The 26,489-nt window shown below is 47.2% G+C and overlaps 11 protein-coding genes across 13 annotated transcripts; 6 read left to right on the forward strand and 5 right to left on the reverse strand.

Annotated features, from left to right (window-relative positions):
- The first annotated feature begins 58 nt into the window (after window positions 1-58).
- On the forward strand, window positions 59-2,277 carry LOC6734740 (protein arginine N-methyltransferase 5). Of its 2 annotated transcripts, none has more exons than XM_016168209.2 (6): window positions 59-453; window positions 498-957; window positions 1,011-1,176; window positions 1,237-1,399; window positions 1,458-1,969; window positions 2,035-2,277. In XM_016168209.2, exons 1-6 carry the CDS (start codon window positions 78-80, stop codon window positions 2,188-2,190), a joined length of 1,833 nt encoding a protein of 610 aa, XP_016027949.1. In that variant the 5' UTR covers window positions 59-77; the 3' UTR covers window positions 2,191-2,277. The 2 variants fall into 2 exon arrangements, with proteins under 2 accessions (XP_016027949.1, XP_002081743.1); XM_002081707.3 differs by having other exon boundaries at window positions 513-957.
- On the reverse strand, window positions 2,274-7,366 carry LOC6734741 (kinesin heavy chain). Its single transcript, XM_016181812.2, has 4 exons — window positions 6,689-7,366; window positions 5,150-5,609; window positions 3,087-4,966; window positions 2,274-3,020 (listed from the first exon to the last, which is right to left on the reverse strand). Exons 1-4 carry the CDS (start codon window positions 6,833-6,835, stop codon window positions 2,580-2,582), a joined length of 2,928 nt encoding a protein of 975 aa, XP_016027950.1. The 5' UTR covers window positions 6,836-7,366; the 3' UTR covers window positions 2,274-2,579.
- A 127-nt stretch (window positions 7,367-7,493) lies between these two features.
- LOC6734742 (uncharacterized protein DDB_G0287625) lies at window positions 7,494-12,781 on the forward strand. Of its 2 annotated transcripts, XM_016168210.3 has the most exons (3): window positions 7,494-7,989; window positions 8,053-11,827; window positions 11,881-12,014. In XM_016168210.3, the coding sequence occupies exons 1-3, from the start codon at window positions 7,660-7,662 to the stop codon at window positions 11,883-11,885; spliced, it is 4,110 nt and encodes a 1,369-aa protein (XP_016027951.1). In that variant the 5' UTR covers window positions 7,494-7,659; the 3' UTR covers window positions 11,886-12,014. The 2 variants fall into 2 exon arrangements, with proteins under 2 accessions (XP_016027951.1, XP_016027952.1); XM_016168211.3 differs by having other exon boundaries at window positions 7,495-7,989; window positions 8,053-12,781.
- Window positions 12,782-12,814: 33 nt separating this feature from the next.
- On the reverse strand, window positions 12,815-13,799 carry LOC27206613 (protein lin-32). The gene has a single exon (XM_016181811.3). The coding sequence runs from the start codon at window positions 13,725-13,727 to the stop codon at window positions 13,071-13,073; it is 657 nt and encodes a 218-aa protein (XP_016027953.1). The 5' UTR covers window positions 13,728-13,799; the 3' UTR covers window positions 12,815-13,070.
- Window positions 13,800-15,247: 1,448 nt separating this feature from the next.
- On the forward strand, window positions 15,248-15,724 carry LOC27206174. Its single transcript, XM_016168212.2, has one exon. The coding sequence runs from the start codon at window positions 15,448-15,450 to the stop codon at window positions 15,601-15,603; it is 156 nt and encodes a 51-aa protein (XP_016027954.1). The 5' UTR covers window positions 15,248-15,447; the 3' UTR covers window positions 15,604-15,724.
- A 480-nt stretch (window positions 15,725-16,204) lies between these two features.
- LOC6734746 lies at window positions 16,205-16,886 on the forward strand. The gene is made up of 2 exons (XM_002081713.4): window positions 16,205-16,579; window positions 16,791-16,886. Exons 1-2 carry the CDS (start codon window positions 16,283-16,285, stop codon window positions 16,821-16,823), a joined length of 330 nt encoding a protein of 109 aa, XP_002081749.1. The 5' UTR covers window positions 16,205-16,282; the 3' UTR covers window positions 16,824-16,886.
- Window positions 16,887-16,904: 18 nt separating this feature from the next.
- Window positions 16,905-18,218, reverse strand: LOC6734747 (isocitrate dehydrogenase [NAD] subunit gamma, mitochondrial). The gene has a single exon (XM_002081714.4). The coding sequence runs from the start codon at window positions 18,141-18,143 to the stop codon at window positions 17,007-17,009; it is 1,137 nt and encodes a 378-aa protein (XP_002081750.1). The 5' UTR covers window positions 18,144-18,218; the 3' UTR covers window positions 16,905-17,006.
- Window positions 18,219-18,637: 419 nt separating this feature from the next.
- On the forward strand, window positions 18,638-22,719 carry LOC6734748 (dynein-1-beta heavy chain, flagellar inner arm I1 complex). The gene is made up of 6 exons (XM_016168213.3): window positions 18,638-18,761; window positions 18,814-19,512; window positions 19,596-19,935; window positions 19,992-21,510; window positions 21,569-22,250; window positions 22,304-22,719. The coding sequence occupies exons 1-6, from the start codon at window positions 18,698-18,700 to the stop codon at window positions 22,681-22,683; spliced, it is 3,684 nt and encodes a 1,227-aa protein (XP_016027955.1). The 5' UTR covers window positions 18,638-18,697; the 3' UTR covers window positions 22,684-22,719.
- Window positions 22,720-22,727: 8 nt separating this feature from the next.
- Window positions 22,728-23,282, reverse strand: LOC6734749. Its single transcript, XM_002081716.4, has one exon. The coding sequence runs from the start codon at window positions 23,280-23,282 to the stop codon at window positions 22,788-22,790; it is 495 nt and encodes a 164-aa protein (XP_002081752.1). The 3' UTR covers window positions 22,728-22,787.
- LOC6734750 lies at window positions 23,229-24,167 on the reverse strand. The gene has a single exon (XM_002081717.4). The coding sequence runs from the start codon at window positions 24,055-24,057 to the stop codon at window positions 23,413-23,415; it is 645 nt and encodes a 214-aa protein (XP_002081753.1). The 5' UTR covers window positions 24,058-24,167; the 3' UTR covers window positions 23,229-23,412.
- Window positions 24,168-24,443: 276 nt separating this feature from the next.
- On the forward strand, window positions 24,444-26,474 carry LOC6734751. Its single transcript, XM_016168214.3, has 3 exons — window positions 24,444-24,761; window positions 25,081-25,880; window positions 26,059-26,474. Exons 1-3 carry the CDS (start codon window positions 24,525-24,527, stop codon window positions 26,339-26,341), a joined length of 1,320 nt encoding a protein of 439 aa, XP_016027956.1. The 5' UTR covers window positions 24,444-24,524; the 3' UTR covers window positions 26,342-26,474.
- The last annotated feature ends 15 nt before the right edge of the window (window positions 26,475-26,489 follow it).

Here is a 26,489-nt window from a genome sequence, read left to right on the forward strand (position 1 = left end):
GCACCCGCATACGGTCACACTGCTGCCGGTCACCGCATTTTTTGGACTTTTTGAAGAGGTGGTATTTGCATTGAAAGATGAATTACTACGTCTGTCTGCACCAGGAGGGTGTTAGTAGTATACCCAAGTTTATCGAAAAGGCCTTCGCAAACAACTATAAGGCAGTGTCCACCTCTATTAACGCCAATATGTTGCCCTTCGAAGCACACGAATCGGATCCCACATATCCGGCCACAATTTTGAGCGCCAGCGACTGGAATTCCAAGGTTTTATTTACCTTGTCCGACGTGAATGTGGACTCGCCGAATGCCAAACTGCGCGAACACGCAAAGGAGGTACTTATGCGGGAAGTGACCTGGGCGGAGCACCTGCAGAATATGGGCAACGTGATGGTACGACTGCGCGGTCCGGAAAACGAGAATCTAGCCTCCATCGTGCTGGCCAAAACAAAGGGTAAGCATCTAAATTAAGAAGTGGATTCTCAAATTTGTTATTAGATGATTTTCCTTTAGGGCGATGGTTAATCCAAGTGCCCATCACCAATCCAGAGCTGGCCACATTCGAGCACCGAAAGGATGCCACCGCCGAGGAGGTGTCTGAAGCGGAATCCAATGACCCGTGGAACTGGTGGAATAACCTGTGCATGGTCACCAAACACAGCACCAAATTGAAAGTTGTGGTAGAGCTAAACGATGCGGATCGACCCTGCAAGGAAACAGTGCGTCGCTGGTTGGGCGAACCCATCGAGGCAATCATCATTCCATCGTCCCTGTTCGTCAGGAACCGCTCCAACTACTGTGTGCTGAAGAAGGAGTGGCAGATCATCGTCGGGCACTTCATCTCGGTGCGAGCCAACATCATCATCTCCACGAACCCCAACGATAAGGCTTTGTGCCAGTACGCGGATTACGTTAATAAGCTAATTAATGAGAATGGCGACAAGCACGCGCTAAAAAGGTTGGTACAATGCATTAGATTCGTGAATTATCCAATATAAATTGTTCCATTAGCTATGAAAACATGCTGGAAGTTCCACTGCAGCCTCTTTGCGAAAATCTGGACTCGTATACCTATGAGGTATTCGAAAACGATCCTGTTAAGTACAGACTCTACCAGGATGCCGTACAGGCGGCCTTGTTGGATCGAGTGAGCGCTGCGGAGGCTAAAACGAAACTGGTAAGGTGCTCTTCTCCACCTATAAGATATATATTAACATTTTTATGTTCAAACCTACAGACAGTTGTAATGCTACTGGGTGGAGGACGAGGTCCTTTAGCGAGGGCTATATTCAATGCTGCCGAGTTGTCGAAGCGCAAAGTTCGCCTATACATCATCGAAAAGAATCCCAATGCCATTCGTACCCTCTCCAATATGGTTAAGATGCTTTGGGCCGATAAGGGTAAGAATGACAAAAATAACTTCCATGAACCAGTCCTAATCCGCAACATATTCTTCAGATGTTCACATTTTTTCGAAGGACATGCGGGACTTTTCCCCTCCAGAGCTGGCAGACATCATGGTTTCGGAGTTACTTGGTTCCTTTGGCGATAATGAACTTTCGCCCGAGTGCCTTGATGGTGCACTGAAACTGCTCAAACCGGATGGAATCAGCATACCCTACAAATCCACCTCCTACATTAATCCACTGATGTCAAGAGTGCTGTACCAAAATGTCTGCCAAGCGTTACCAACCGAGTCTGCCTTCGACTACGGCTATGTGTCGCTGCTAAAGAATATTTACCATATTGATGAGCCGCAGGCTCTGTTTGTTTTCGAACATCCTAATCGAGCGGAAAATATTGACAATACCCGCTGCAAGGCGCTTTCATTTCAAGTCAAAAAAGATTGTGTGCTGCACGGAATCGGCGGATACTTTGATACCCATTTGTACAAGGACATCTGCCTGAGCATCAATCCGCTGACCCATACGCCTGGCATGTTCTCCTGGTTCCCCATGTTCTTCCCAACGGTAAGTGTGAATTGATTAGTTAGCCTTTGATAACTGCTACGTTAATATATATTTGTACTACTCAGCGTCCACGAACTCTGAAGGAGGGACAGACTATATCCATCAAGTTTTGGCGATGCGTGGATGCAACCAAAGTGTGGTACGAATGGCAGGTGGTCAATTCTCCAGACGATTGGGAGCACCATAACACAGGCGGGACAGGTTACAACATGCGATTGTAACAGCAGACGATGTAACGACAACCAATAGCCAAATAATCGTCAAATTTTTTTTGAACTGCAAATAGAATCAAACTAAAGAGACCTTAATTTGTCTGCGACTTTTATTTAGGTTTATGTTTGAAAAGTTTATAAATACTCTTAACGTATATAGATGTCCTTACATATCTGTGGGTTTTATTATTTTCGGTTTGTAAAATTTAGTTAATTTCCGGTTTCCTTTCATTTATTTAATTAAATTATATGTATGTATATTTAAAGCGCTGCACATGATCGCGACACATCTCATCTAAGCGAAGGCAATTATCAGTTATGTTAAGTATGTATAACGTAATCCATTTAGTTTAGTTTAAAGCGGAGCTGAACTGGGCGGCGACAGGTGGTGATTGGATCTACGAGTTGACAGGATTAACCTGGGCCAGCGGGGATGGTCCGCCAACGGCGCCACCACCACGAATGGCGATTGCACCCTGGCCGGAGCGGATCGGCTTGGCGATCTGTGCCTGTGGGCCACGTCTGCCCAGGTGCTTCTGTCGCACCGCCTCCTTGATGCGGTCCACCTCGTATTGGTAGCGCTTGCGATCCCGCATTGCGCCCTCCTTCGCCTCCTTGAGCGCTGTCTCCAGAGCCTTCACCCGCTCCATGGTACAGCGTAGACGCTTCTCCAGCTTGGGCAGCTCGCACCGCAGATCGGCGTTGTCCCGCACCAACTGCTTGTGCACCTTGGTCAGCTGGTCGAGGTTGTTCTCCAAGAAGGAAATCTTCTGCTTCTGCGCGAGTGATCCACCGTCCTCCTCGCTCTCCTCGTTTACGACATTCTTTCGGATTCGTTGCTGTTGGCACAAGTGAAATACATTTTAGGGTCTTTAGCAACAATATAAAGATTGCTTAAACTTTACCTGTAGATCCTGAACGAAAAGTTTTCGCAGGTTGTGTAGCGTCTGCAACTCCTTGGCCACCGTGTCCTCCAGGCCCTTGAGGTCTTTGCGCGCTTGCTCTCGTCGCTCGTTGGTGAGGATGATGTTCTGAAGCTCGCTGGACTTCTCGGCATCCTCCTGGCGAACCTTCTCGTAGTCGGCCGTCATCTGTTGGTGCGCCAAGAGCAGCTTTTGATGGACATCCTTCATCTCGTCCATTTCGTGCTGTTTGGCGGCAATCTCGTCCCGGAGCTCGGACACCTGGCGGGTGTGGGCTTCGCGTAGCTCGTCCATCTGAGAATCGAACATGGAGCGCAGCTCCTCAGCCCGCTGTTTCTCCTCGGCGTTGACGGCGGAAACGTGCTCGGCGGCCTTGAGCTTGGCGCATTCCTCCCGCAGCGAATCTATTTGCTCCTCAAGCGTGCGCTTCTTGTTCTCTGCCTCCCGCATCGACTCCTGCAGGGACTTCATGCGTGCCTCGTGCTGCGAGATGAGTAGCCGGTACTCGCCCAGGTCTTTCTCATATTCGGAGATCTTCTTGTTGGAGTCAGCCTGCTGTGATTCCATGTTAGAGCATCGCTGGGCAATGTTCTTGGCCTCCGTCTTCATCTTGCTGATAAACAAACGCGCCATGGTGAAATCTTCCTCCACCTTGCTGGCATCCGTGCCAGCCAGAGCACTCATCTTGAGGTCGATGCTGGACTCGCCGGGGGCAATGGCCTGGCCGACTTCGCCGAGGTCGCGCAGTAGGTTGGTTAGCATTTCCGTGATGCGCTTCTTCTGGTGTGAGGACATGTCCTTGAGCTGCTGTAGCTCCGTGGAGGCGGCGTTGAACACAGACTGCTTCTGCTGCAGCTCCTCGTTGAGGGCATCGATATCCTTGTTCTTGTTATCGATCTCCTGGGATTTCTGGTCGTAGTTTACAGCCAGCTCTTCGAGAGCTTGGAGCACCTCCTTAACCTCTTCCTTGGCGGACTCGTTCTCCTGTTGGATTCGCGCCATCTCCGACTGCAAAGTCTCATACTCACGTCGAGCGTTAGCGATGAGTTCCTCCTGCTCCATCACCTGCTCCTTGAGCTGCTCGGCGTACTGGCTTTGCTGATTGATCTCCTCATCCTTGTCGTCCAGCTGCTGGTAGAGGCGCTCGCACTCTGAAGCCAGCCGTGCCTGCTCGTTCCCGGCAACCGATGCAGACATGTTGGCGAGAGCCGTTCGCTGGGCGGCCAAAGCGGCCTCGGCCGCCGCCGTCTGCGCTGCCTCCACTTCCAGGTTGGGCGTGCTGGCCTCCATGAGATCCTCCATGTTAATTTGCTCCTCCGCCTTAACGGTTTCACCAGCTCTCCAGCGCGCAAGCTCGATCTCCAGCTTCTCCACCTTACCCTTTAGTCGGGCGTTCTTTTCCTTCTCCTTCTCATAGCGTCGCTTCCATTCCTCGGCAGTAAGCTCCTCGTTAACGCAGACCACGTTCTTCACTGTCTTGGCTCTACGACCGAAGTCCAGCGTTGACTTCGTTTCAGATTCGTTGAAGCTGGCTGGAGAGCAGCAGATGACGATGGTTGTGCGTGCGTTGCCTCCCAGCGACTCCTGCAGGATTCGCGTGAGCTTGGAATCACGGTAGGGGATGTGCGTTTTGTTTCCGTCCGCCAGTGCAGAGATTACGTTGCCCAAGGCCGACAGCGACTTGTTGATGTTCTTGGCTTCATCAAGAACGGTTCCCTCAGCTCCAGTCTTGGAAACCTTTTCGGAACCGGCCAAATCCACCAGGTAGAGTTTGCCGGATAGTTTCTTCTGGTTCTCCAGGTTCTCCTGCTTCACATTGATAAGGAATACTGAGTGGGATCGCGAAGAATGCTCGTTCATGTCTGTAAGGATGGATAAATCGTTATAAAAGGTGATCTGGTACATGAAACTACGATCGAGGTCAGAGCGAAGGCAGGAATAACTCTTAAACTTGTCTTGGATGTTATAAACATTCTTGATATATGGTTTTGAGAGTTCATTTTTGACTGAACTTGTCCTGACCATCGATTTCAATTAGAACTCACTTGTCACCGCGATGTGACGATTGGATTTGCCCTCCTCGATCACCTCGAAAACATCCTCCGGCGACGAGACGAACCGTTCCGTGGCGCCCTTGACGTACGGCACCCGGTTCTTGTCCTCGTGCACGCTAAGGTTCACCTTGGAGACGTCCAACAGATCGCGAATCTTGTCCATGTAGATCTCGTAGTAGGAGACCTTGATGTGGAACTCCAGGTTCACCTCCATGGCGTAGATGTGATTGAAAATGTCGTTGACGATACGCGGTATGATACCCTGTTTTACGGAGTCCCCGATCACGCCCTCCATCGTATGCGTCTTTCCGGAGGACGTCTGACCATATGCGAATATCGTTCCATTGTACCCGGCCAGGACATCCGTAACAATGGACTTGGCCGCCTCATTGTATACCTTCTCCTGGGATGCATTCGGCTTGAAGACCTTGTCGAACAAATACACCTTGCCCTGCAGACGGTGGAGATTAGGGTTAGTATAATATGTTTTTTGTAGTACATAGCTATAAACTAGTGTCAGTTGCGGTGAAATTTCTTTCGGAGATTCATTCCCCCTGTCCCCGATCTTTTCCCGCTGACTGCCTTTGAATCATTTTCAACGCATGGCCGCGAAGCAGATTGTAATTATGAGCATTAAGACATGTTAAGTGGAAGGGGGAAGAATAGTGAATAACGAGCGCCAGAAGAAAGCCACAGCGAGAGAGAGATAGATAGAGTTAGTCAGAGAGAGAGAGAGAGGGAGAGGCAGAGCGCAATGATAATGTCTGTGTATGGAGGCACTATATTAGTGCTGACTTTTTTGGAACTGGTTCAATTGCCCAAGCTTTACCAGGAAAATGACGGATTACACCTGGCGGAAAAGCGGGAAACTCAGCATAGCATACAAAGCAATAACATTTCATGTGGCATAAAAGCAATTCAGCCAAATTCCATTGCCTCCAAAGTTGCTCTTATTGTTTTCCTTCATTTTTTTTTGTATGCTTTGCGTGCATGACTCATTGGCGCGCGGGCAGAGGAGTGGAAGTGGAGCGGGGGCTACCGTCAAAGTGTGTATGTGTTTGTGTGGAAATGTAAGTGAGGTAAGCACTGAAGGCGGACTGGAAACTCTAGAAAAGCGCATATTTATGCGGCCCAAAAGAATGGAACACCCGCTTTTAGCAGAAAACCGTCTAGTGGGTGGCATTTCTCCACCCCGTCATCGCGCTTCTTTCGATTCACACACCCTATTCTTTTCCGACTGGGGGAAAATCAATTTGGTGCAAAGCAATATTGATTTGGAATAAAGTTAGTTGGTTTCATCATACGTACATATGTATATGTACATCTAGTTTTGTTTTGTGCAATTATTCATGGGTAACTTTAGTGCCTCTCTCTTTTTATCGCCTGGCATTCCAATTGGTCGGCAATTTTGGGGAAGGGTAATGTACGCTAATAGGCATGACGTCATGGCGCGGCATGCCGAGATTAATGCATAACACATAGGGAAAAGGCAGTGGGGGCTGGCGAAAACTATAGATCTGGAACACATACCGCTATGGATATGCAGTTCTCCTCCACATTGTTGGGGAACTTGACCACGAACTTGGAGCCGGCCTTCTCCTCGCTGTCGTTCAGCGGTCGGAATCGGCAGACCACTTTGATGCTGTCCTCGGCGGGAATCTCTCGTTCCGCGGACATTGCTTACGGGGGCGGAGATGGATCTTTCTGGCGGAGATTGTTGGATTTCTGCAGCTCTGGGCGCGACCTCTGCGCATGCAGCTCTCTGTTTACGTGGATAATCAACGACTCACTATCGTCCGCACTATCTGCTGCTCACTGTGTGCTTGTGCCGATTCTGGTACTCCGTTTGGCCCCTTTTGTTCCGATTCTCTGCTGATTCCGACACACTCGCGAAAATTGGGTTGGGGGCGGCTCAAATAAGAAGATGCAGTGAAAATTTTGTGGTTATACCAGACACAAAAGTCGAATTGGTCAAATGGCGATATCGCTGGAGCGAAACCTCGATTCTGGCTGCTCCGCGTCGTTTTGTTTGCACTTTTTTGCCCGGAATGATTAAGTGCAGCCGCTAAATGCACTCGCATACGTTAGTGGGTCGGAATTAGATGCACTCAAAACTATTTTATTATTCGACTATTATTTTCGCTACTGGGCGCCAGTGTGGCCGTTCTTCTCTTCCAGCCAAATACCAATCGCAATTTCACTGCACAATAATACCGAATTAATACTTTCAAAAGCTTCTCTTGCATGAGACACCCTGCAGATCTTATAAATGGTAACGGCATATAAAATTCTTAATTAACTAATACCGTTTAAAAAGCATTCAAAAATTATTCAAAATTGATTGTTTATTGTCACTTTTGTTTTTCCTGTCCAAATATTTCGGCTTGGGCGCATTATATAGCTCCAAACTAGGCATACAACCTCTGTAGGTTCAATAGGAAACGCTATGGAAGATTGATCACCGAGTCACTGGAAAGGATTGTGGAGAAGTGAGGGGCAAGATGGCACAGAAGGATATTACGTCCTATTTGAATTTGGAGCGATTGAAGAAGACGCAGAAGCTCATCCGACTCTATCGATCGAACGAGTGCCTTTGGAATCCGAAGTCACCTGGTTTCCACAGTGGTTCTGCGAAGGATGACGCCTGGCGACGAATCACCCGGCGGATGAACTGCGGCCTGACTCCTGACCAGGTGAAGCTACAGGTGCTCGGTCTGAGGCACTACTACTCCAAAGAATTGGCTGCCATCCGAAATAGTCAACTTGAGGGCTATAGTTACAATCCAAGATACTCCTACTTCGAGGACTTGCATTTTTTGGGAAACTTGGAGGTGAGTGGATGGTTTTTGCACTGGATATTGAATAGTAAGCCATTAACTACTATTTTCACACAGGAGGAAGCTAACTGTGCCATGAAGGAAGGACATTGCCCACCCAATTTTTCTGAGGACACATTCATATCTCCGCTAGCTTTCTTGAGTCCCTGCTGCAGCGAAACCAAGTGCGGGTACACCTTCTACAAAATGATTTTAGAACCTGAGCCACCAAATGAAGAGTACTTAGAAGGGCATAAGGAAAGATCCACTTCCGGCAATGATCGCTGGTATCCCACTGCGTACTGTGTTCGGTGCAAGCCAGAGGAAGACGAAGATCCCTGTGAAGCATGCGAGCTAAGAGGTCAAAGCAGTCGTCCTCAATCCGGAAGTAAGATCTTTTTAGAAGGCAGAGAAAGCAGCAGTACCAACCCAAGGATGTCTTATCAGCATCAGGAACAGGATCAGTCAAAGAAATTCCAAAAACGTGATAGCAACCAGTACCTAACTGGGAAACCATGTTCATGCCCCTCGAAAGGCAATCCAGAAAAGCGTTCATCGCAAACCCAACAAAATGGTGTGTACGTGGGTGCTGACAACTGGGATGGTGACGAGTCCATCGGCAATGGTTTACGTAGCGATGGGTGGCCAGGTCCCAGACTATGTTCCCAAAAACGCGGAGAGTGGAAGCCCAGATTCCGTAAAGTAATAGGCGAGGAATATCGGAAGTCGTGCTGCGACAGCTGGAAGCGAAATAACAATGCCGTGTGCCGGAGACTTCTAGACCAGTTGGCCAAGCAACAGAACCAACCCGGCAGTTACTCCGACGATGGAGACTCCGTTCGGAACCGAAACTGCAGCTGTACGAAGAATCGCCGCCAGTCTGGCGAGGATCAGTTAAACGTGATGCTGTTGCAGAAGAAGTATAGGGATCGGACTTCGTCGAACAATGCAAACATTCCTACCACCGATCGATACAGCAACACTCAACCGATGTCGGATCAAACTTACTATAACACCAGCCATCCAGTTCCAAACTGTTGTTACTGCACTTATAACCAAGTAAATCAAGAAGTACAGCGCTGCAATATCCATGGATGCCAGTGCATTTACTGCAATCAAACTGTGCCTCCCGCGCACGGTAACTACTACCAACCGCAGCATGTCGATCAGAATGCCAGAAACTATTCTCGATCAGCTCCACCAGACGCTCCATATGATGAAACGGTTTACCTGAATGACTACGGACGATCTATGTATCCGGAGCAACAGCATGTGTACTGCATCAATGCAGAGAATGTGCCCACAGATGTGTGGGCACAGGCGCAGTCTCCAGATGCCTCTAATAACCCATCCCAGATGCCCATGGCTCCGACCTCAAAGTCTTGGAATCAGGAAACGGCAACTCAGCCAGCCAAAAAAGGCAGTGGCACAGCACCGCCACCTAAGGATACAGTGAAGCCATATTCTTCAAGAGCTAGTGCATTAGAAAAGCATGAGCAGTCTGGACAGAATCTTATCCCAGCTGAGCGAACTAAATCGATGCCAGAGGATTTTCAATCTGGGATCGTACAAAAATCGAATGATCAAGGAGAACGATCTAACGTAGGAAGAAGATCTTATGGATCCGAAAATGCCAATTACAAACAAAGAAGGATTCAAAATGAGGAACGTTCTAGCAGGGACGATCCAGATCGTCCTGACCAGAAGAAATATGTATGTGAAGATGATAATTGCCCAGTTAATAAACGCCGTCAAAACGAGGAGCGTCCTTCAGAAAGGCGATCACGCAACGATGATAAAGTTCGTAGTAACCGTAATTCCAATTATGAAGATGCGCCTCCCCAACGACGAAGCAAAGGTAATGCCGATGAAGCAAAAAATCAAAAAGTTTTCCAACTTCATACAGATGACTCCCAGTTAATGGCGTGTCCTGCGTATGATCGTCGTAATCCCAAGGAATGTCCCCATTTAAAATGTCCAAGTCCAAGACACCGAGAAGAAAGAACAGCTCGGAACTCAAGAAATCGCGACTCCGAGGAGAATAATGAACCAACCTCCAAGTCTAGGAGGAGCAGTCCTTTGAGAAATACTTACGATGAAGAAGAGCAGCAGGGTCCCAGGGAAAGATCCAGTAGTCATGGCCGGGAGGATAATTTAAGGACAAAGATAAAACCAAATGACGAAACTAAAAGATCGAAAAGAAGATCCGATGAAACCTGCAATAACGAAACGTGTCAATTTGGGGCCTTTTCTTCTAGGCAAAATAAAAACCGATCCGAACGTCGAACAGGAAATAGTGGGAAAAGGGAGTACTCAAGACGCGGCAATGGAACGAATCTGCGTTCCAAAAGAAGAGATAATGAAGATCCGTGCAATGATGACACTTGTCCATATGCCGATTCCTTGGAAATTAACATGGCCAGGACGAGAAAACATATCGATCGATCTTATTCTAAAGAGAATGACGAGGACGGAAAAATGGCAAGGAGATATAGGAGTGAATCCTCATCAAGAAGGCAGGAAAACGATGATTATGAAGATTCCGCAAAAAGCTATAGAAGAGAAAGCGATAAATATAGGAAACCAAGAAGAGAAGAGCCGGCTGAAAATGGAGATCCTGATTATGATTCAGATTACAAGGAATATGGACAGAGAAGACCTAGAAATCGCTATAGTGATAATCAACCTGAATATCGTACTTCTATAGAAAAGCGAAACAAGTATTCCACACGGGAGGATGGAAATTCAGCTCCTAGATATGCTGAAAGACCTCGTGAAGATTACCGAAGTCAATACAAAAACAGAAACCATGAAAATGCTTTAGACGATTGTTATTGTGACGATTTTGAATCTGATGAATATCCTCGAAGAGAGAACGGTAATCGAAACCGAAATCCACCAATGGAGTACAATAGAGACGAATCTTCTAGAAGACCCAAACGGCCCTCGAAGTATGATAACTCGGAGAGCGAGGATATGCCTTACATTAAGTCAAATGGCAAAAATACTAATCGAAATCGTAATACAGACAATATCACCCAGAAAAGGAATCCATCCTATTCCAGAGAAACTGATCCGTACAATTCAGAGGATGACTGCTTCTGCAGCGATGAGGAAATCCCCAACGCAACACAAAATAGGAGCTTTCAGTCGAGTAGAAATGATGGCAGGTCATCTGGTCCTGCCAAAAATGGAAAACAAGATAGATCCAGAAGATCCGAAACTACCGAATCCCAAAGAAATGAACCAAGGGATAGTGACAGGGCCCCGGAATCTCGTCCTTCGAATAGGGATATAAAACAAATAAAAAATACTAATAATGCATACGACGTAGGTGAATATTCCAAGAACGACAAGAGGGACACCAATCATAAAGGCATCGTGAGCCCAGTCTCTGACGATGATTGTATTTGCGACGTGGAAAGTGATCCAAAAGATCCCAAGTCAACCGGGCCGGAGAAACGAAATCAGGCTGGCAGTATATGCATAAATCTAAGCACATCGGTGGAAGACAATGGACATAAGACGGAATCATTTGGAAAAGCCAAGAAAACTGCAGAACCAACGGTTATGATACCCAAATCATTAGATGCCTCCAACAGATTGAGGGAACAAAAGGAGGGCAAGACAAAGCTAGTATCCACCAGTGAAAACCAGTCGTCCTCCGCCAAGAAGAATCTCCGCGCCAAAACTGGAATATCCCCCAGAGTACAATCGAGATCCACCAGTCCCGTTCGCCAAGCAGGAGCTCCGAAGATCCAGCCAGGAGAGCCGGTCAAGAGACGAGCGACGACTAGAAGTCCTGTCCAGAACGCCGCCAAGAGAACCATGGAAACTCATGCAGCTGCCAACAGCAAGTTGCCCTTTGATCTAAATTCTGCCGCCTATTTTATTTGCAAGTTACAGGATGAAGGTAACAACCATCAGTACCTGCTCGTGGTGCCCAAGAAGCCGATTGAAACACCCGATGGCCACCGGAAGGCCCCAGGACAGGAGTCTGTGAAGCAGCTACACTGCCCAAGGCAGTGCTCCGGCTTTCAGAGCTTGTCCTGGGACGATTCGGCGACCGCGACCCGATCCCAGCCACCTCTGGAATCCCAGGCGAGTGGAGGCCTTTCCATACTGGGCTCCTTTAGGATTCCACCAGTGCTGGCCAGCACAGCCCTGGGCATCATCAAAGATCATCTCCACAGGAACACCGTGCTTCAAAACCCAGATGACAGAGAAAGAGAAGCGGTATATCCACCCAAACGGATGCGTCGCATTCTTATGACCAGACCGATTTCAAGGCCAAGGAGACCAGTACTTCGTCCATCTCACAAAGCTAATACTCCCATCCTGCAGGAGAACAGGACCCTGCTGCTCACCAACAATCCCTTTCATAACCTGAGCTTCAGCGATCACAATCGAGATGTTATTGTCCTGCATCCGCCGGATCCCGGATTTCGACCCTCAAAGAACTCCTTCAGCAAGGGCGAAGTGGAGGTGCAGCACATCACAGTGCCCAACGAAGACACCGTTGTGAAGCCCATTCCACCCACGCCGCCCACAAAACCCAAAAGGACATCGGTGATCAATCCATAGCTGTAATGTCCTCACACAAACTTGCCCGCTCGTCATATAAAAAACAGCACCCAACCGAAGCCAAAGGACTCAGCTGCCTTTTTTATTCAATGAGAGGAGTTCTGGCCAGGAGTGCAGGGGTGTCACGCTTCACCGCCCACTGTGGTGGCTTCGCAGTTTCGGAATCGTTCGGGGTTAGACCAAAACTTGAAGTACGCCTATCAATGAACTGTTGAGTAATTAATTTATGATCGTTTTCGAAACCATTGAGGCGTAGCCAAACGATCCGATGGCCAATTGAATCTGGGGATCTGGGAATAGTGGGCTGGTTATAATTGCTAGAAAGGGTTAAATGAGTATCTCATTTTGGAATGATCACTTGGTTCATAATCAAGCGATACTTTGAAATTGAAATTATTTTTGCATTCAATTAACTCGACCAATTTTGTTTAATATTCCATTTATTTCATTACATATTTAACTTAATCTACAGTAAGAAGAAAATCACATAACTTTAGTCTAGTATTATCCATCTATGACAAGGATCCTCCGCTCAATCCAAATCCACTGTCGCTGTCGCCGAAGATTGTGTACGCAGCGGCATCCACCTCCACGTCCCCGTTGTTGAGGAGATCGCACAGTGCCAGGATGTAGGACTGGGCCATCTGGAGAGTCTCGAACTTGGACAACTTCTGGTCGATGGACGGAGCGGGCACCACTTCCCTTAGCCGCTCGAAAGCCGCATTCAATCCGTTCATCCGCTTCCTTTCCCGCGCATTGGCGGCCTGTCGTCTCCTCTTCTGGACCGTGGGACTTAGATTGGTCTGCTCTGGACTGCTCTTCCTTCCGTCCGATCCCGTGGAGCTGTTACTCCGCCGTTTGGTCTGCGGCTGGTTGTGCTGTCCTTGCACCTCCATGATGGGTCCTAGTTCCGTTTGAGTTCCGCCTGCGGCATCCAGGAATTGCCATTCCGGCGATAAGAAAGCCCCCTGTCCGTAATCCTGGCCAGAAACTGGCAGCTGGGTCAAGTTGTAGTTGGGACTGCCCAGGTACTGGGAACTGCCATCCTCCTCGGAGGCAGACGAGTAGTAGTAGCTCATGGCAGATCCGCGCGGCTTGAAAGTTTCGATGCAACTGAAACGATCCGATCGGATCCAGACGTGACTACGGTCAACCCCCGCGAGATGCATTCTACAAATATTTTCACCGCCGTTCTGACCAAGTTTGTGTAAATGGCCCGCAAATGACCCCTGGCCCCAGGATCCTCGCAGCTATTACCATGGCCCGGCCAAAGGATCTCCCCGAGGAGCTGGGGTGACTTAGGGGTTAGATGTGTTTCCCTCCCTTTCGCTCGGTGGTGAAACGCCTACACTTCGCCTGTTGCCATCTCTTTCGCGCCAGGCACGCGTCATATCTTGCCAAATTGGTACTATCATGCCATGGGATCTTCCCCTCTCTCTCTGTCTCCCATAATTTGTGACTTTCACGCTCAACGGCACACGAGCGAGTGGAGGGGTGGGGGGCTCGCGGAGCTCACGAGGATGAGCTACTGTACTGGTCGGCATGGGCCATCAATTAACCCGCTGGCGAACTGCATTGTGGCTCGCGTCTAGTGACCATATGCTGTACTCTGCTCTGCTGTGCCGTGCTGCACCGACCCGACTTCGGTTAGGAACCAACATATGGTCGATGCCCATGGCATTCAGTGGTTGCCTTTGGTCCTGGAAATGCGGAGTCCTTGGCAGGCACACGACATTTGCCGTCTAGCCAATTGTCGAATCAAACTATTAACTCGAATTGAACAGATCTTACCATTACTATTAAGTGGCTATGAAAAATATTCCATAGATGCGTTTGATAATTGCCTTATGTTTCACAAACAGATCTTACTATTTCTATTATTTGGCTAAGGATAATAATAATATAATAATACCATACCAAACGTCAATTATTTATTGTAATACATGCTTCGTACATATGTCGAATAAAATTAATTTCGAAAGGAAACTTTATATTAATTTCATTAATTAAAAAGTGAGTTTTTCCAAAATTCATATAATGTGTGCCAAATTTTAAAAATATTATCTACTTTATGTAAATACGAGTATATATGATTAGTTACAAAGTAATTTCTATTGTTTGCTGGCCGCAAATCTTAAATATGATATTTCTCTGCTCTCAATATCCTTTACTTTTAATCCTTATCTCTGGCTCCTTTTTCTGTGGATTGAAAACCAGTTTGCGCATGTACCAACACTGCACATTGAGCGAAACTAAGTTTTTTGGCATAAACTCTTATTTTAAAAATGCTTACTTAACATTTTGATTATGCAAAGATTAAATGCTTGTAAGTAAAGGTGTTGCTAAGATCAGTTAAGCTCATCTTAAATGATAAACTTAAACTTACTTTTGACTGTAGTTATCAACACTCAACACTCATTCAGAAAATAGCGGCTTGTTATTTAAAATGAAAATATATTTTTTAAGTGTTTTTTATAGTTTGAATATATTTAAAGCATTTTGAATACCATAAAATAGGCAATTGTCTGTGGCAGAACCCCATCTCCATGTTATCCTTACCCTCCTTGCATGGAAATCTCTCTCTCTCGGCGACTTGCGTTCGGCTCCCATTCGGTTTTGTGGGGAAACACGAGACGCGGACGACAAGGAGCTTCGTGTCCTGATACAGCAACAGGATTAAATATATATGGCGAGCCGAGCAGCGCAGTGTTATCATTTGAAGAAAAGAGTTGGTCGCCTGTGAACACGGTGAACTTAAGCATAAGAGGTTTAAGCTTATCAGGATATAGGAGTGCACCCAGCTAACACATTGGTGGATAGCTCAGTTGAGCGCGGAAGTAACTGGAATAAGCAAGAGATTCACTGGTCTAGCGAAGCACCCAGCCACGGATGTGTCTGTACTTGGGAGTGGTGGAGCACCTGCTGGATGTGGTGGCCTACTGCATGTGCCGTGTCCTGGAGCTGTCCCTGTTCGCCTGCATGATGGTCTGCGGCTCCATGAGGGCCAAGCTGACACACGGACCCACCAACGAGCTGGAGCAATGACCAGGACACCAGGAGTGCTGCTAAAAGGATGCGCGCGTGTGTGTGTGGGTGTTTCGACTAAAATTTAATAAAGGCAACTTTTCTAGTGGCGAATAAATTACAACTCATATGTGCGTGTAAACGATTGTCTTTTCCTCCCGTTGGTTGGCCCATTGGAATTGAGCCATAACTCAAGATGGCCCACAGCAAGGATGTGGCCAAAGGGGCTGGCAGGAATTTTTGCTGCTGTTTATCCTTCAGCTTCCATTGTGGGATTTTGTTTTTGTGCGGCGTGTTCCGTTCATGGTACTTATTAGCCCTGGAGGGGATTATATGGGTAGTAGTAGTACAATGCCCATTTGCATGATGATAAAGTATCGACTGGGGGGCCTTCCATGCCCACATGCTGGGCAATTGTGTGTTGGGGCTTTTGTTTTTGGCGCCTGCAAATATGCTCCTTTTTATTGCCCTACTCCCCCCATCCATTTCATAGGTCCTGCTCCGGTATTTATGTAGTTGTTTACAGCCGCCGGCTTGGAACATAAATCCATTCAAATTGTACGTGCAAATGGGAGGACATCATGTTTATTACACACACCCGCAGCAGGCACTTCAAATTTGAGTTTTAGCAGGCACAACTCAAGTTTTGATCAATTTTTGATAGCTGAACAACAAAATCAAACCAAATTCTCCTCTGAACATGGACAGCCCAGTAAAACAGCGCCGGAAACCCAAGAACCTGGACCAATCCAAGCTGGACGAAGATCCGGGAACTCAAAAGGTCGAGTTCAAAAAGGATATCATCGATGAGGTAGCGGATCAGGCGGCTGAGTACGATTACATGAAGTACCCAAGCAACAAAGAGAAGGCAAAACTCCTGAAATGCGTTAAACCACTGAAAAGTGTCACCTTTAAGGCGGTGGTGGAGCTGGTGACCTTTTCGGAAAACTGGAAGATGAAGATGAGCGAGAGCAGGCTGCGCTCGGAGGATGAGCAGGTGTGGTTACGAATGCTAAGGTCCACTTTCCGATACTCGGGCACCACGTATTTCTGATGCATTTGGACAAGCCTATCAAAAATTTTAGTTTAACTAGAACAATTTAAATAAAATGCGGCCTTTAACTTTTTGATACGTTTTCCAATGCATCAGATTTATTCTTAGTTATATTTTTTTACAATCTAATTATTCACTTAATCTTAAATTTTAGCTGAAGAACTCCCAAAAATATCGCAACTACTGACAATTCCCCTTCAAATTATTGTTCGTTGTAAGCAAATAAATTGTTATGTATTGGTAAAAAGTATTTCGAGCGAAAGGTTTAAAAATATTGATTTTTATTTTGGAAAAATAATGGTCACAGGCAATTTAATAAGATTCTTAGAACACTTTTGTGCTTTCGTTCATATATTTTATGGCAGGATCTCTATTTTCCCAATGCTCGGCATCGCAGCTGGTTGATGATGTTGCAAATTACATACTCGCCGGTGTCCTGGCCACCGAACTCCTTGGTGCGAATGCCCTCGTCCATGGTGCGCTTCAACTCGCACCACAGAGCATCGGCGCACTTATCGTGGCCCAGATGCTCGAAGAGATCCACAATGGTGGACACGATGCCGTAGGCACTTAGATTGGCATAGTTGGTCAGCGATAGTTTCGTCTGGAGGGGCTTGAAAACGGCATGGTGATCACCGATCTCCACCGCACTGAAGAGATTAGCCCCGCCACAGACTCCACTGCAGATGGCGGATAGGAATGTGGCATAGCGCTCGCTGGCGAAGAGGCAGTCAAAGTAGGTGGGCTCCGTCACCAGCCGGCTGATGGCCTCCTCCACCTCCATGAGCTCCAGCTCCAGGCAATCCTTGTAGTGGCAGTGCATTCGCTTGGCGGCTTCCACCAGTGAGCCATCGCTAATGGCCCACTCTTTGGCCTTGTTGATAAGCGTCACCCGTTTCCGACCCGCCTTTGCAGCCGCCTTGAAGGCGTACTGCAGGTACTTCTCATTGGCTTTTTGGGAGACGACGGACAGGGCCTCTACCACTCCCTCCACAGGTGAATATTCCAGCTCGTTGAAGATGCCCATGTTGTTCTGACCGATTAACTGGATATCCACGTCCGGAAAGCGGCACTTGAAGCCGGGAAAGCTGCGTGTCCGGGTCTTGAAGACGTACAAGTCCAGATCATTGCAGATCTTGAGCGCCTTCTGCTTGGCTTCCGCGTCCGCCTGATTGTCCACATGAACGGCCGTTCTGTTCCGGAGCACCGAGTGGAAGTATTCGTCATCCTGGCCAGCTTCGATTACTTGGACCTCCACAGGGACGCGGCTGCTCGAAAGCAGGGATGACACGAATTGGGCTCCCTGCTGGCCAATGATGGTGGTGCCCGTGACCAGAGAGACCGTATTGATTCCACCGTACTTGGACTTGGGCAGCACGTTGACCGGATCAGCTCGAGCATCTCCCTTTGCGTAGGCCGCTCGCACGCTGCCGTGGATCTCGTCTGCGAAGTGGCGGATGCTGATCCTGGCCAGCATCGACTGGGTCACTTTTGGGCATCTCAGCATTGTTTTAAAGATGAATCCTAAGAATGTATCTATCTGCTAAGTGAACAACTGACACAAATCGCCCCCGCAACTGTATACACAAATATTTAGAGATCCTATTCCGAAATCTTAGTTCCTAAATTAGATTCAAACATAGATTTTAACGGGTATCTGATAGTCGATGCACTATAGCATAGCATTCTCTCTTGTTTTTGAATTAAGAGCCACTTTCGAATCAGATTGGTGTGACCAAGGCTTGCTACCCCAAAAATCGCACTAGATTCCACCACCGAATTTATGTGGTTTTTATACTTTTAGTTCGACATAAGATAATAGTGGCTATGTAAAATGATGTAGAAAAGTTTTAAAAATCTACATTTTTGGAATAAACTTTTTTTAAGACAAAAAAAGAATCATTGTAAATGTAAATGTACTGCAAAAGTCATTATATTTTTGAAAAGCCCGCCGGAAACGCACTTCTTCAGCGCGAACTAAAAGTAACGATATGGCCGGCTTCCGGTTGCCATGGATTTTCATAAAGTTTTCTGTACTTTTGCGAATGAAAACTTCGTGAAATGGCCTCCTCCAGCGCTGTAGAAGATGAGCATCTAACAGATTCCGATTTAACAGACGATGAGGGTGAGTTTGTATCAGTATTTTCCCAAGAACTCCTTTTTAACCTGGATCCCAGAGCGCAGCGTTGAACCTCGTCAGGAGGAGCTCCGTCCGGAGACGCCAAAGCCATCGTATAGCGACGAGGAACTGAACCAACTGGTTTGCTACATTCAGCGGATGAGTGTGTTGAGCTGCTTGGATCACAGGGACTGGCAGGAGGGAACTCTGGACATCATCCGCGCCTGGCTACTGGAGGTTCACGAGCCCCTGCTAACCATTTACTACGACAGGGATGCCCTAGCCGCCTGCTTGGGCATGCCCACCATGTGTGTCTCAGATCTAAGTTACTTTCGCCGTGAACCGAATGAGATTTTCAGCGTGGAGGGATTTCACGATGAGATCAACTTCGGCACCTTGACGAGCGATGTGGATGGCTGCTTGATGGAGCTACTCGATCGCTTGTACGTCCCCTTCTTCCGGAACTATCTCGAATGGAATGCCACGGTGCGAAACCGTTTCTGTTCCAGCATGGACAGATTCCTGGCATTTCTCAGCGGAATGCACCATCAAATCGCTGGGATGTCCGTGATGTACGTCCCCTTTGTCATCAAGGAGTTGACGGCTGGACCCGTTGATAGGTACTTGGTCGGCAGCCTGGAGGGCATCGCTCTCTACTGGACCACACAGATTCGAACTTTGCTGGCAGATGATACGTTGACGGTTCCACATGATCTGGCCACCGTGCGGGATGAGTTTGAGTTCTGGGAATATCGCTGTAAGTTTATTTCTGTATATAAACTGAAGGTGGTGTCAAACCACTTAACTTTCGTAATTATTCATCCATGTTCTCCAATTTAGATGAAGTCCTTCAAGGAATCAATTATCAATTAGCTCATTCGGATGTTCAAAAGGTTTTGTTGCTCTTGCACAATGCCCAATCCGTGCACATGCCACAAATGGATGGACTTATTGAGAGGGCCAGGGAGGAGCTTCTCAAATCTCTGTCGAACATTAGGTTCCTTCATCTGCTGATTGAACCCTGCTCCAAAATCGATGCGGCCACAAGCCCGGCGGACTTGACGAAACTTTTACCTCGCATTATCCACCTTATACGTTTCATTTGGCTTAATTCGGAATACTACAATACAACTAGGCTAATTGCTGCATTGTTTCGGAATTTGAGTAATCAGATCATAAGGTGACTATTACAAGAATCACCTAAGAGGATAATATATACGTTATTGCTCCTTACAGATTCTGCACAGAGCAAACCAAAGTGGAGGAGATCCTCTCGGGCAAACCACGTTTCGGCATTAGGATATGCAACGTGGCTATTGAGTGCTGCCTGACTTACAGGGGAATCTATGATACAATTTCCAAGGATCTTGCCCAGAAACACACACAAATGCCGTGGGAGCTGGATGAGGGACTAATCTTCAACCACATCGACGCCTTTGTGGAACGTCTCAATGATGTGATTGACATTTGTGAATCCATGATTGTGTTTGGCCGACTGGATGAAAACGGAAGCATATCCAAGCCCGTTTTTGGCGGGACCTGTGGCGAGGAGCTGGAGAAGATTGCGGAAAGTGTGGAGGAGCAGTTTCTGGACACCTTGAACCAGCTCCAGCAAAATTCGCAGGCATATATCCTGAATGTCCATCGTTCGGATTGGTATGCGGATGTGGCAACCTTTCGCAAAAACATGCAGAAACTGGAGGAGACTGTCCAGAGGCTGATCTTCAATGTATTCCAGCAAGTGTCCAATGTTGAGGAAATGTTGGAGGCTCTGCAGGCCATGCTATTCTACTCCTACCGCCAGAGGGGAACCCTGAGAAAAACATACCTAAAGGAAACAAGCAGTCTGTGGAGGATGTTCTCCAAGGAAATGGATGCCACGTCGAGAAAATTGCTAGAGGAGCAAAGCCGAGAATCCTGGTTATCAAAACACGTGTCCATAGCTCTCGGCTATCGGATTAATCTTGAGCGCCTGACTTGGCTAAGAGATCGGTTGAAGAACTCCGAATGGTTGCCGGCTGTTAAGGAATCATCTCCGGCCTTGGCCAAATTTGATGCACTGCGTTTCGAATTTCAAAAGGAAATTCGACTGGCCTACGATGACTGGGTGGCCAAGTGCTGCGGCTTTTCGGGAGACCTTTGCCAGCGTTTGGATCGTTATCTAGTGGTACGAAGTAAGAAATTCAAGGGACTCTTGGAGTGCAATATCGATGCCTCCGTTCTGGAACTGTGTGAGCAGGCCCAGCATTTTGAGCGAATGGGCTTCGCCATTCCCAGCACAATGAAGAAACTTTACGAAAGATACGACACTATAAGATCCTTATACAATGGTATAATCAAACTGGCCCTAAGTCACAATCGCATACTGGCTGTTCTCAGCGATAGGGAACGGAAACTCTTTCGTCCCCTGATCCAAGCGTGTGACCGCCAGCTCGCTCCTGGGGTATTTAAGATCACCTATGGCTCCGAGTTCAACGAGGAATTTTTTGAAGATGGCACTGAGTTCATCGCGGAGTTCCAGGAGTTAGTTCTTATATTCAAGCGCGCTAATCGCGGCGTGGCCAGGATTTGTGAGAAGATCTGCGGCACTTGCCTGCTGCACTTTGCATTTTCCGGCTCCGTGGATATATCTGTGTTCCAGCAGCAGTTGTCCAGCAGGCTGAGCTCCTCCGGTGACATCTTGAGGAGGTACTACAGCCATGTAGTGGAGCTACTGTCAGCCTTTAGTCGGCAATTTCAATCGGTGGATGACGAGGTGAGTTTCTCTAAATATAATAAAATTGAAAATCTTTTCTTGACACAATTTATGCCAGATGTCTGCGGAGTGGATTGCTTATGTGAACGATATGGATGACATGCTAGCCAGTTCCTTGATGACCAGTGCTCGTGGATCATTAAACAAGCTCTATGAGGCCCTTCATTGCGATGCGGATATGGCATCCGCTCCCATTGTTGTCGTCGAATCGGATGTGAAAGATGGTCGGATTGTCTTTACTCCCGACATGGATGCCATTGGCGATATGATCAATGGAATTGTGGATAGTATACGCAGCATGTTGGATCAGTTTCCGCGATTGGGCTATAAACTAAAGCTCCCAAAGAAGCAGCAACGCCAGGGATTCGCTAGCGTTTTCCGGGAGGATCAGGAGTGCTCTGAACTGATGAGAAGCATTCAAGCGGAGATTGGCATTCAGCGGGAGGAACTAGCTAAGTACGAATCGGTGTGGAACAAGAACCGTGTCCTTTGGGAAACGACAGAGGAGGAATTCCGGCAACGCCTTATGTCGAAGTCTCGGACGGCTGGCGTCTTTGAAGGCGGGATTGAACACTACAGTGCCCTGGCGGACGAGGTCATCTTTGAGGATGCCATCACCAACGTTTACTTTATCCTGATCAATCAGAATGCGCTGAAGAGCACCATGCTGGATTGGATCGAGAAGTGGCAGGCTCTTAATATTAAAATGCTGCTGGATCATGGCAGCAATTTGATGAGTGGTAAGTACATCAACAACTTACTGGGATCTATTTTATATTTCATCTAAATTTAGCTGTTTACCGATACATACGACGCAACGAGCGAAATGTGATGAAGGTTCCTCGTACCATCCGTGAAACGGTGGCTGCCAAACAGCTCCTTGAAAAACTCCTGAAGGATGTGCCAGTGAAGCAGTCCGCATTTACTCCGATGCTGGAACTCTTCGTTCTGCTGCACAAATACCAGGTGCAGCTTAGCGAGGAAACATTTGACCAGGTGATGGGATTGGAGACGGCTTGGCTGCACTACCTTCAAGTGCTGGAGGAAGCGGATGAGATGCTGGACAACGAGGACAGTGAGGCCAAGTTGCTATTGGCCAAGCACGGCGAAAAGTTCAAGTTGATATTAAAGGAATTTCTGGAGGATTTCTACTCCAAATTACCCAAGAAATAGGAGTATCATAACTATTATCATAAGCTACAAGTAAAACATGCGACTACTTCTCACATTTCGAACTTTTATTGAACCCTCTATGCCCAATTGAGTCCTGCCCAGGATTACAAGTCATAGCAGAGCGATTTGTTGGGACAGGGACAACCATCGATGCCGTATCGCCCAATCGGGATGTCCGTCTGGGTCTCCTTGTGCTGCGGTCCTGGCAACTCGTAGAATTTCACACCAAAGTACCGATCCGGAAGGTAGTACGCTGGATACTCCGCCCTCAGCCTCTCGTGGTCCTCCCGCAGAAATTTGGCCAGTTCGGGAGTAGCCCGTCGAGCTTCCAGGCGATACTGCTTCGGCTTGGCCATCCGCATCGGAACTTCCAGGTGGAGCTTCGAGTGCGGTATGTAGGACAGCAGCTCCTGGTCCAGTTTCACTGCCTGCTCTGCACGAATTTGTGCGCAAGTGGCGCACTTGCACTTTCCACCATGGTAGCAGTACCGCTTCCGTCCATCCTCGTCCACCATCAGAAGTGGTGTGCAGACGGGCGACGGAATCGGTTGTGCCTCCGTCTGCGTGGCAACCGACTCCTGGGCGGGATCGGAAAACATTGTGGAAAGAATGAGGCTCAAATCGAAAAGGTACGAACGATTTGGATTGCAGAGTGAAACTGAAGTTCGGAGAAAAACGGATGGACTATCAGCAAACTCCTTGGCAACTAGATATCAAGAATTACAAATTTTAAATTAAACATTTTATATTGTGCAGCTTGAATAAAATTTCCAAGTGGCTGGAGACACCTCTGCTGCATCCACAACTCAGTGCAGAGTGTGGATATGCGGCGGAGGAGTTCCACAGCCAGGTGAGATCTCCATGCCGATCACAATCTTTTATCCTCAATCGTTTATCCCCCGTGCAGTAAATATTTTTGCTGAGATCCTTCTTATCCCGCTTCACAAAACCACAATCCGGACAAATATGGGACATCGATGTATTTCTTTCAGCAGCCTTCATCTGAAGATAGTAATCCTTGAGCTTTCGCCGACGCACTTCCTCGAAGAACTCGCGCATTTGTGGCGAGTCCCGAACAGCGGGCTCCTCGATGGGCTTCCTACTGGTTTGCATTGGACAGACGACGACGACATCGTCGTCTTGAGCATTCTTCGACGGTCGGCCGCTCGTTATTTTGGCCTTTCGTGAAGAAGAGGACATATATGACATGGTATCCAAATCCGTGATCCTTATCGGGGCATCTGTCCTCTTTGGCACTTTGGATACCATGTTGAGATCTCGGCTTCGCTGCGATCCATTCGTGAACCTTCGAACGTATGTGTTGGCCCTGGTCATTGACCCGGTCGTTTTTAGTAAATACCAGTTGAGGCCCATTGGTAGTTGGTCGTTAGTCGAACTGCAACGGTAGGATAACTTTTTCTAAAACTGAAAATTTTGACTAAAAATATATCGATACCTGTGATTAATGGAAATAGAACTTATTCCAAAGGAACCATTATAGTAATTGAATATAGCACACAATAAACAGAAAAAGGAAAAACACATTAAAACTCCTTATACACAATTAACATATCCCTATCATTGGGTCATGATATCATATCATATCATTCTAACATACCAAATTGCATCATGCTAATCATTAGATATTGCTTCTCTATAAACCATAAAGTGCTTTTAATGATTAGAAAGCTTTTCATTTACAATTCACTCTTATCGTGTAATCTCTATCAACGAATGAGCTTTCGGAGAGTACAAAATGCGCTATATGAACTTGTTTATGCTCATTCGCTATCCAGAAGCGAAGCGGTTGGGATCGTCAAGCAATCCATTGTAGCGACGAAATGGAAAAGATCGAGGCTGAGAAGCAGTGGCTGAGATACACGGTTCTTCCGTCGATTCTGAGCAACGGGCGTCTGGTGGACAACTACAGCGAGTCCAAGGTGAACTCATTCCATGTGGGCGACATCGACATTGATGTAATTGGCCACTCGGAGGCCTTTATGCTGACTTTTTGCTATCGGACGACCATTAACTTTGAATACGACGGCCAAAAGTTCCAGCGAAAAATGGTGGTTAAGGTAGGTGTATACCATTCTCATAGTATAACTAAATGTTAGAAAAGCCATCTAAAAACATAACGAGAAGATTAACTATAGTCGCGGAATTTAAATTATATTATATAACTGCCGTAACTGCGTACTACTCGCCAGTTTGGTTTTCCGGCAAACTCAGATAGCTTAGTCAAGAGTGGGGGTTTCATGGCAAACATTGTGAAATAGGGGGAGGCATCTCAACACACGAACAAAGGGAATTGATTTTGAATCCAAAATAGATCACATCTAATGACGAAGTTTACCTTGACATGCCAGAATACCAATACTTAATTGTTTTTTGTAGAAAACACCAGCGATGCCACCAGAAATGTATGAATCCATACAGTTTGGGGCCCTTTTTACCAACGAGATCAATTTCTATACGGAAATTCTGCCAGAGATTCAGAAGTTCACCAATGGCAAGTTTGCCGCACCCAAGTACTATTACAGTGAGTTGAACCCGCATTCGGCTGTGGCCATTCTGGAGAATTTCGTGGAGCAGGGATGGCGGGTCACCAAAGATCGTGTGGGTCTGAGTCTGCAGCACGCCATGATTGCCGTGAGTTACCTGGGAAGGTTCCATGGCTTTGCGTACGCCATGAAGCACAAGAACCCGGAGAAGTTTGCCCAGCTGACCGACAATCTGAAGGAATCTCGCTATGCCAACGATAACATTCATCCGGAATGGAAGCTGACCATGAAAGCGAGCATCGATCGAGCGGCCAAGGCGGTTGCCACCTATCAGCCACAGATCGACAAGGAGTTTGTAAAGAAGTTCTGCTTCACGATCTCGGACTACACGCACTACGGTAGGCAACGGGTGGCGCCCAGAGAGCCACTGGCCACTCTGTGCCACGGCGATTATGTGAGGAATAATGTGGCCTACAGGTACAATGACAAGGAGGAGCCGCAGGAGATCATGATGTTCGACTATCAGACATTGCGAGTCTCCTCTCCCATGGTCGATCTCAACGTCTTCCTGGCCGTGTCCATTTATGCCGAGGTGCGCGATCCAAACTTCGAGGCCATCTTCTGTGAATACACCTTGGCGCTTCATAATAGCTATAGGGAGCATGCCAAGGAGGAGGTTCCGGATTTCCTAAGGTGAGTTTTAAAATTAGTTTACACTAATGTAATGTTTCGTCATGAAAAACAAGCGATATGAATGCAAGTCATAAATCTAAAAATTCTAATTAGTTGCTCGAAATGATAAGATAAGATAATCCTGTAGAGCTACTGCCAAAGCATTATCTTTTATGATATTAATTATGCTAATTTTTAGTCGCGGTGAGCTTCTGAAGGAGTACGTGCGTTTCCTGCCGTACAGCTTATCGATATCGGCCAGTTTCCTCATGAGTTTGGTGGATCCCTTGGACATCTCGCCCGAGGAGATGTTCGCCTTGCAATTGTCCGACGAGGAGATCATCGAACGTACCATGAATCAAGGTGGAGAAGTAGTGGACAGGGAGGTTGCCCACCAGGTTAAGGAAATGCTGGAGTTGAGCCAGGCGACAGGGGTGTCCATTGATGACGGCATTGATCTGGACAAGTTGCCCAAGGAGTAATCAATTGATATTCTAACTGTGGATGTAAAAGTAATCAGGCATTTCAGGTATAGCGTAACCGTAGATAATAAAATAGATATGTTAAAATGACATGCATTACTTATTTAGAGATAAATACACTGTATACACTGTATAACCGTGACTAGGA

This window comes from Drosophila simulans, chromosome 2R (assembly GCF_016746395.2).
Source record: "Drosophila simulans strain w501 chromosome 2R, Prin_Dsim_3.1, whole genome shotgun sequence".
In the NCBI taxonomy this organism is placed as follows: domain Eukaryota; kingdom Metazoa; phylum Arthropoda; class Insecta; order Diptera; family Drosophilidae; genus Drosophila; species Drosophila simulans.

Bases quoted from the DNA above. Each gene is read 5' to 3' on its own strand.
- LOC6734746 (XM_002081713.4), top strand. From the start codon at position 16,283: ATGGACAGCCCAGTAAAACAGCGCCGGAAACCCAAGAACCTGGACCAA. The intron at 16,580-16,790 runs GTGTGGTTACGA...CTTAAATTTTAG, and splicing joins TGCGCTCGGAGGATGAGCAG to CTGAAGAACTCCCAAAAATA.
- LOC27206174 (XM_016168212.2), top strand. From the start codon at position 15,448: ATGTGTCTGTACTTGGGAGTGGTGGAGCACCTGCTGGATGTGGTGGCC.
- LOC6734742 (XM_016168211.3), top strand. From the start codon at position 7,660: ATGGCACAGAAGGATATTACGTCCTATTTGAATTTGGAGCGATTGAAG. The intron at 7,990-8,052 runs GTGAGTGGATGG...ATTTTCACACAG, and splicing joins ATTTTTTGGGAAACTTGGAG to GAGGAAGCTAACTGTGCCAT.
- LOC6734751 (XM_016168214.3), top strand. From the start codon at position 24,525: ATGGAAAAGATCGAGGCTGAGAAGCAGTGGCTGAGATACACGGTTCTT. The intron at 24,762-25,080 runs GTAGGTGTATAC...TGTTTTTTGTAG, and splicing joins AGCGAAAAATGGTGGTTAAG to AAAACACCAGCGATGCCACC. The intron at 25,881-26,058 runs GTGAGTTTTAAA...GCTAATTTTTAG, and splicing joins GAGGTTCCGGATTTCCTAAG to TCGCGGTGAGCTTCTGAAGG.
- LOC6734750 (XM_002081717.4), bottom strand. From the start codon at position 24,057: ATGGGCCTCAACTGGTATTTACTAAAAACGACCGGGTCAATGACCAGG.
- LOC6734741 (XM_016181812.2), bottom strand. From the start codon at position 6,835: ATGTCCGCGGAACGAGAGATTCCCGCCGAGGACAGCATCAAAGTGGTC. The intron at 4,967-5,149 runs GTGAGTTCTAAT...CCATCCTTACAG, and splicing joins TCGTCACATCGCGGTGACAA to ACATGAACGAGCATTCTTCG. The intron at 3,021-3,086 runs GTAAAGTTTAAG...TTGTGCCAACAG, and splicing joins TTTTCGTTCAGGATCTACAG to CAACGAATCCGAAAGAATGT.
- LOC27206613 (XM_016181811.3), bottom strand. From the start codon at position 13,727: ATGCATCTCGCGGGGGTTGACCGTAGTCACGTCTGGATCCGATCGGAT.
- LOC6734740 (XM_016168209.2), top strand. From the start codon at position 78: ATGAATTACTACGTCTGTCTGCACCAGGAGGGTGTTAGTAGTATACCC. The intron at 454-497 runs GTAAGCATCTAA...ATTTGTTATTAG, and splicing joins CGTGCTGGCCAAAACAAAGG to ATGATTTTCCTTTAGGGCGA. The intron at 958-1,010 runs GTTGGTACAATG...TTGTTCCATTAG, and splicing joins GACAAGCACGCGCTAAAAAG to CTATGAAAACATGCTGGAAG.
- LOC6734747 (XM_002081714.4), bottom strand. From the start codon at position 18,143: ATGCTGAGATGCCCAAAAGTGACCCAGTCGATGCTGGCCAGGATCAGC.
- LOC6734749 (XM_002081716.4), bottom strand. From the start codon at position 23,282: ATGTTTTCCGATCCCGCCCAGGAGTCGGTTGCCACGCAGACGGAGGCA.
- LOC6734748 (XM_016168213.3), top strand. From the start codon at position 18,698: ATGGCCTCCTCCAGCGCTGTAGAAGATGAGCATCTAACAGATTCCGAT. The intron at 19,936-19,991 runs GTGACTATTACA...TGCTCCTTACAG, and splicing joins TTGAGTAATCAGATCATAAG to ATTCTGCACAGAGCAAACCA. The intron at 22,251-22,303 runs GTAAGTACATCA...ATCTAAATTTAG, and splicing joins TGGCAGCAATTTGATGAGTG to CTGTTTACCGATACATACGA.